This window comes from Calidris pugnax, unplaced genomic scaffold, assembly GCF_001431845.1.
Source record: "Calidris pugnax isolate Ruff unplaced genomic scaffold, ASM143184v1 scaffold219, whole genome shotgun sequence".
NCBI lineage: Eukaryota > Metazoa > Chordata > Aves > Charadriiformes > Scolopacidae > Calidris > Calidris pugnax.
Window position 1 is genome coordinate 18,328,645 of NW_015094507.1, and position 6,533 is coordinate 18,335,177.

The 6,533-nt window shown below is 36.1% G+C and overlaps 1 protein-coding gene across 5 annotated transcripts in view; it reads left to right on the forward strand.

The window, feature by feature from the left end:
* The window catches only part of SYNCRIP (synaptotagmin binding, cytoplasmic RNA interacting protein), a 25,611-nt gene extending 22,052 nt beyond the window's left edge, over window positions 1-3,559 (forward strand). For 2 of the 5 annotated variants that reach the window (XM_014964589.1, XM_014964591.1), the window contains exon 11: window positions 242-3,559. In XM_014964589.1, coding sequence (XP_014820075.1) covers window positions 242-270 — 29 coding nt within the window. In that variant the 3' untranslated portion in view covers window positions 271-3,559. Of the gene's footprint in view, window positions 63-241 lie in introns of those variants that run through there. The other 3 variants (XM_014964590.1, XM_014964592.1, XM_014964588.1) reach the window with 2 other exon arrangements.
* Window positions 3,560-6,533: the final 2,974 nt, after the last annotated feature.

Here is a 6,533-nt window from a genome sequence, read left to right on the forward strand (position 1 = left end):
AAAACCTTAGCTGGTGATACGAAGGTTTAAAGCTTAACTTTTTAAATAAAATCAGTTTGTGACAAAGTGGTAAACCACCCGTAGCAAAATTCCAAAGTTAGCGGTAATCAGAAAGCAAAATGTTCTTTGTCTAGTAGTTTTATTTAAAAATAATTCGTTTTGCTAAGATTTTATGTTAACAAATGTACAGACCAGAGTTTAAAATGATTTATCTAATTGATTCCTTTTGTTACCTGGCTAGCAGGGAAAAGGGGTCGAGGCCGGTCCTGACCTGTTACAATGAAGACTGACTTGCTATGTGGGATTACACCAGAAGCTTGCAGTGGAGTAATGGTAAGGATATCAAGCAACCTTAAGTATCTCAGCTGTATAGGAGCATATTCTGTTGCAAAAGACCTTCCTGCGAAGATCATGGATTCAAATATGGGACATTTGAACTAATACTTGGACTTTGAAATGAATTTCTTTAACAGTTTTTTCTGCAGTGCAAGTTATTAAACTAAAGCTACTCTATTTCCCCAATGTGTTCAACAAAATCCTTAACGTCTAGCATGGTATCTTAATAAAGAATAAAGTTGTTCTTTAAAAAATCTGCTTTAAGTAGATTTTTCCCCCAAGTTTTCTTAGTTAAGGATGCCAAAAGTGGTATTCACAAATTCTTGCATTGAAATTTTTATTGCAGTGGTATAGATGAATACCATCGTTGGTATCCTTAAATTTTATTTCTGCTCATGAAGGTTAATCATGATTGTTTATATAGTAATCACTTATGAATTGTGTTCAGATACAGCAGTTTCAGGTGTAATCATCAGAGCTGGTTAGTCAGGCATTCCAGATAGTGGTTCTTTTCAGAACCTTTTTTAAAGGGTTGGTTAACTACCTCAGTAGCAGAGGATTGAACTATACCCTGTCTGTACTGTACATAGAAAATCTTTGTAGATAAAAGCAAGGCTTGTTTAATATGATATGAGGGTAAGATTATAATATACCAAATGTAACATTCTTAGTTGCCTTTAGTTCCAGAGGCTTTGTAAGACTTCCTCATGACCATCATAACAGGCCTTGCTTTTGTCGTATTTTGTGGCTGAAAAAGCAGCCTTGCTTCTTCAGATATTGTAGTTATTTGGATGTATAATAGTTTAGCAAGATGTTACTTTTGTAAGACATCAGATGTTCAAAAAAAGTGCATCAGCAACTTGTACTAAATACTGCAGTGTCCCTTTATAAAAGGTCAGACTAAAACTGACAACTGTACAGTGAAGCCTGACATTTGGATATTTTGAAGTTTTTCATAAATCATAGAATAGTATATGGCTGTAGTTTAGCTTTTTAGGTAAAAGGTATGTTTTCATTAGTGCATTTCTTATTGCTGATCACTGTAAAAACACGTGGATCAGCTTTCCATTTCTCTTGCGCAGATCATGATAACCTGTAGAGTAGAGTAGAGTACAATCATTTGTGCTATGTTTTTAATTTTCTAAAGCACCTTGATGACAGTGAGTGTTCAGTGGTGAAGCATCCTCTATTGAACCACCCTTAAAAAAAAAAAAAAAGACAAAACAAACAAACCTTGCCAAGTCCAACTTCGTATAGGTAAAAAGGTAGATAAAATTATAACTTACTTTGGACTTGGCATAAAGAGCTTCCCTTAACCCCCTACCCAAAGGGATACTGCAGTTATACTACATACCCATAGGCACCACAATGAAAATTGAAGCTTATACCTAATTAAGGTTTTATACACACCAGTTCCCCCAGTAAATGCAAATTTCAACAAAATTAGACATGTCATATGTTGAAAATGCTCATGGCAAACAATCATTTTGCATTCCTGCAAATAAAATTGTTTTATACTGTAAGCTGGAGGCGAGTGTAACTTATTTTTGTAATAAAGTTTTTATTTTTTTTATGTGTCATTAATATAAATGTGTGTTAGTACAGAGATCTTCTGGTTAAAAACTTAGAATCGCACACATTTCAGTATGTTTACTTGTATTTACATAATTTTTAGAATAGTGGTTGCCAATAGCCTGTATGTTTCACATTAATTGATTTTTTTTTTTTTGTTATCTTAATAAACCATTTTAGTATGTTGTATGTCAATTACTGGGATAGCTGGGACATGAAGTGTAATTTAAAATTGTCAAGTATTCATTGGAATATGTAAATGTGCCTTGCCAGTTTTGAACTTTAAGACAAAGTAAGTGAGTGATGGTGAAAAGAGTAGTCAACGCATAAGAGACATTTGCTACCACAGTTTCATATACTGCCCTTGCTAAAGAAAAGTAACTTTTTTTCCTCAAATTTGAGTATAAAAGTATATACAGTTGCATTAGCTTCTGAATTTTCAAATCTAGCGATAGAATATTAGGCTTATGGAAAGTGGGTTTGCTAATTGTAGCCTTAAGTATAATTTTGAATTTCAATGTAATCCTTGGTGCTGGCATTCCCAGTGCCAAGGAGTTTCAATGCTCCCTTCACAGAGGTTGCCATGCCTACTGGCACTTTTACTGTCATATGGTTTTATAAGGAACACTGTCAAGATGCGGAAACCAATTTTGAACTTGCTATAAAATGAAAACCCTGGGGGCTGTCGGAGAGGGGGAAGCCCTTAGATTTCTTCATCTTGAAATCTCTCCATTGCTGAAAAACTGAAGACGCTTGTGGGATCACAAGTGCTGGTGACTGGTTCTTGGTCTGGAAAAATGTTGGGGCAGGGATAATGTATTTATGGGGTTATAACCGTTGATGGAAGTGCATAAAAAAAAAAAAATTGCTATTGAGGCAGTACATGTGTTGAAATTGTGGATTGCATCCTTAATTTCAGCTCTGATAAAAGTATGGGGGACTTCAATTAAAAAAAAATGTTTTAAAAAAAAAGGCAAAATTGACAAGAAAGTGTTTCTAAGGGAATGCAAGCAATGGTGAGTGAGCAAAATATCAAGATCTTGACAGTGTTCCCTCTAATTATGAACTCAAGCCATTATAACTTTTAAAATTAAATATGATTTGCACTGTTCTGATATTGGTGCAGTTTTTTAGCAGAATGATCAGAAAACTAAATTGCATGTGGTGATTAATATTGTGGGGGAAAACATCAAAAAAAATATGTTCTTTTCAAAGCTTTAAATTCGATTGTGTAAAGAAAAAACCAGTTCATTATTAAGTGGAAATACCGGTGAGAATGGGCGAGTGCGTATATAACAACACCAGTTTGGTTGCACTCGGGTGTTGGTAAACTTGAAATGTTCTACAGCAATAACCCATCTCGTGCGGGGGTGCTTTTGGTGACAAATGGACATTAAGACGCAGTTCTTTTTGGCGTGTTGAAGGCAAGTGTTGACTTTTATGTATTGTGCTGCCTCTGTTTATTCTCACAGGAGGCTCTCTTCCCTGAAATGCCTGCAAAGGTTTGAGTAGAAGCTTAGCGTAGCTCCACATCGGTTTGTAACGTGTTCTTCGATTTGAAGCCTAGTTGAATTTAATAAGAAATTGGAAGGTGCTGCTGCTTAACACTTCTGGTTTATAAACACTCCAATACATAGCTTTTTTTAAAGTATACTCTTGTTTTAATATTCATTTTTTCTTGAAGGTTTTCATATAGGACGTACAACTGTATTTTTATTTTTATTTTTTTTTAGTTTTTAAAGAGGAGATTTGTTACGACCCAGGAGGCTGTTGTTACAGATTCTAAGACCAGTTTCTGAATTTCTGCATTGTACAACTTACCTAAGTACTGTCTTAAAATGTGAAATATGGAATACTAATTCTGTTCGTGTTTGGGGCGAGGGGCATGACAAAGTTTAAAATAAACTTAGCCTCCTCTGAAGGTAGGATTCCCAACTTAATATTTCAGGATAGAAATGTCATGTATGGCTGCAAATTTTTTCTTTTCCCTTGTGCCTTTGATAATTGTTTAGGGACTTAACTGCTAGGCTGAACAAAAAAGTTATTTTGATGATTCCTTACATCAGTGAGGGGAGAGGTTTGTCTTAAGAAATAAAACTGAAAGGCAATATGGACACAAACACATGTAATGTTTTCTGACAAGAAGTGTGTTCAAATTGATGCATCCCACAAAATTAAGACTGTTATTCCCTCACTTGTATTAGTGAAAACTTACTGGGAAATGTTAGGTGTTTAAAATGGAATAGCAAGTTTTGGAAGTAGGAAATAAGGCAATAAACTTTACAATGTAGTGTTCTGAGAACTGAAATCAGTAAAGTTGGAGCTCGAGTTTGTGTTTGGTAGCCTGAAGCTTAAGAATCCCAACTCTGCCTGCGATGGACTTAAAAGTCTGTCCTGTTGAATTAATTCCAGCACCAGCACATGCCATCTCTTGGCTGGAGCAAGCCAGTTGTGTTAGTTGGGCAGAGGAAATGCCAGATTATACTCTGTCATTTGCTCTGTCAGATAAAAGTGGTATGTGGCACCAGGAGAGGAAGTAGAGCTGAAGATTCCTTGATCGTTAATATGAGTAGGGGAGGGGGGAGGAGTAAATGAATAATGTTTACTTTACAGCCATCTAGTGCAAACAAACATCGAGTTTCCTAGAAGCTCTGATGTTAAACTCTTTTTTTTTTTCTGGGAGGCTGATTTTCACATCGTCATCTGATGATCACTTTGCAAGTGCTTAATTGTGTTATAAAATCCACCACGTGAAAAAGTGTCTTCTCTTTGGTGCTCCTTAGCCTTGAGTGTTAAAATAGATAGATCAGCTGAAAAGTGCTACTAGGACTCATTTGTCAGTTGGAATTTGGAGAAGAGGGGTGATTGTCTCATGTAATGATGTCTTTTTCTTGCCAACGGGTTACTAGTTTTTTCCACAAACATTCATGTTTTTGAATGGCCAGTTCTTGAGTGGCTGCTGCACAGCTGAGCTCATCTGGAAACATTGGGTTACAGTGATTATTTTAAGCTATCTTCATGAAAACGTCTTTAAATGATGAGACTTCAAACAACGTGCTCAAAGTTGGGGTTCCTTTTGCTAAAAAGAAAAAAGTGACAGTCTAGAAAACACAGTTGTACTGTGTAAGTAATGGGTAGTTAAATACAGCTTGAATACTTAAAGTTTGAATCACAAGATATGTTTCAGTTCCAAGAGTTCATGAAAGTTGGCATCTACTCCAAAGCCAACCCTTCGTTTCTGATGGTCATTTAGGTAAAACCTGCAGTGTCAGAAATCTGGATTCCCTCTAGTCTGATCTATTTGGCCGATTAATGACGACAGTTTGCTTTTGCTGTTGGCACAGTTGTAGTTAAAAGTTTACTTGTTTTGGTCACTAATGTGTAGAGAAGACACTGAATCTTACCTGCTCCTTTTCTTTGCACGAAGGAAGTTGTGAAATGCGTTCTTAGTTGCGCTGCGCAGCCGGTAGAATAGCCTGTGCCACTTGACTGCACAGAAGATAACGGTAAGTAAAAATAGACATTCTACTAGTACTTAAAATGACTTGCGGTATCTAAAATCCAACCTCAGGAGGCAGTTTAATTGACTCCTCATCTGCAGTTATTAGGGCGGTGGTGGGTTTATAACTCTTTGATTTTTAGCGTGTCCACTTCAACGCGAAGTGAATGTTGAGTGTAAATCTGTCAAGTGAAATTCCATAGTTCAGATCTAAAAAGCTCTGAAACGCTTCATACGTCATTTGGGGTGTATTTTTAAGCTGATGGGGTAATAATCATAGTTGTTTAAGGGTATTTCCATGAACACAGTCAGCCATTGAAAGCTGGGAACCGAGTGTATTGGATGCTGAGTTCCTGGTTCCAAGTGTAGTGTTTCCAGTATCGTTCTGCTATCTAATGTAATTCTCAGATTATTATTATTTTTAATTCCTTTTTAGTGGAATGAAGAATGCAGCTAATTCTTTTCACTAGCAGTGGTTGTTTAAAAACTATCTCACTAAATATAACTAATGTGGGATTTAAAAGCTTCCCCTGTGAGAATTCAACAAAAGCAATTTTATAGATACTCTATTAGTAAATTAGGGCTTTTCTTAAGGTGCAATTTCAGCATACTTCAAAATGAAGCTCAGTATTAGGAAACACTCGTGAGAGTCAGTCTTAAATAAATGATAATTAAGATTTTTTCCTAATGCAGATGTATCACAATTGGAAGGTAAACTTAATCTCTAATACTACAGCATTTGAGATGCTGATAAAAATATCTAGTCCCTGCAGCTGGAAAAGCTGAAGTGGCTGTTAAAAAAAGACTGTTCCTTTTTCAGATTGTGGCCAAGGGCTTCCATCGGATAGTGCAATGAAACCTTTTTTTATTTCCAGTACAAAGAGTTGTTGTAACAAGGTAACCCGTTTCCAATCCATAGTTTTCACAGAATTCTTGAGGGTTTTTTTATATGTGCTGAAATTGATATTTTTAGCAGAAGACAAACCTCCGGTGACAGTCACTGGTGTATATGTGAGTAGTGCTGTCACCAAGAAGTGACCAGTGTGTAACTTTGACTTAAAGTAGTCCAGTGAAACTACCCTTTATTCCTACACTTCTTCAGAAGGATGTTAGTTTACACTTCCTT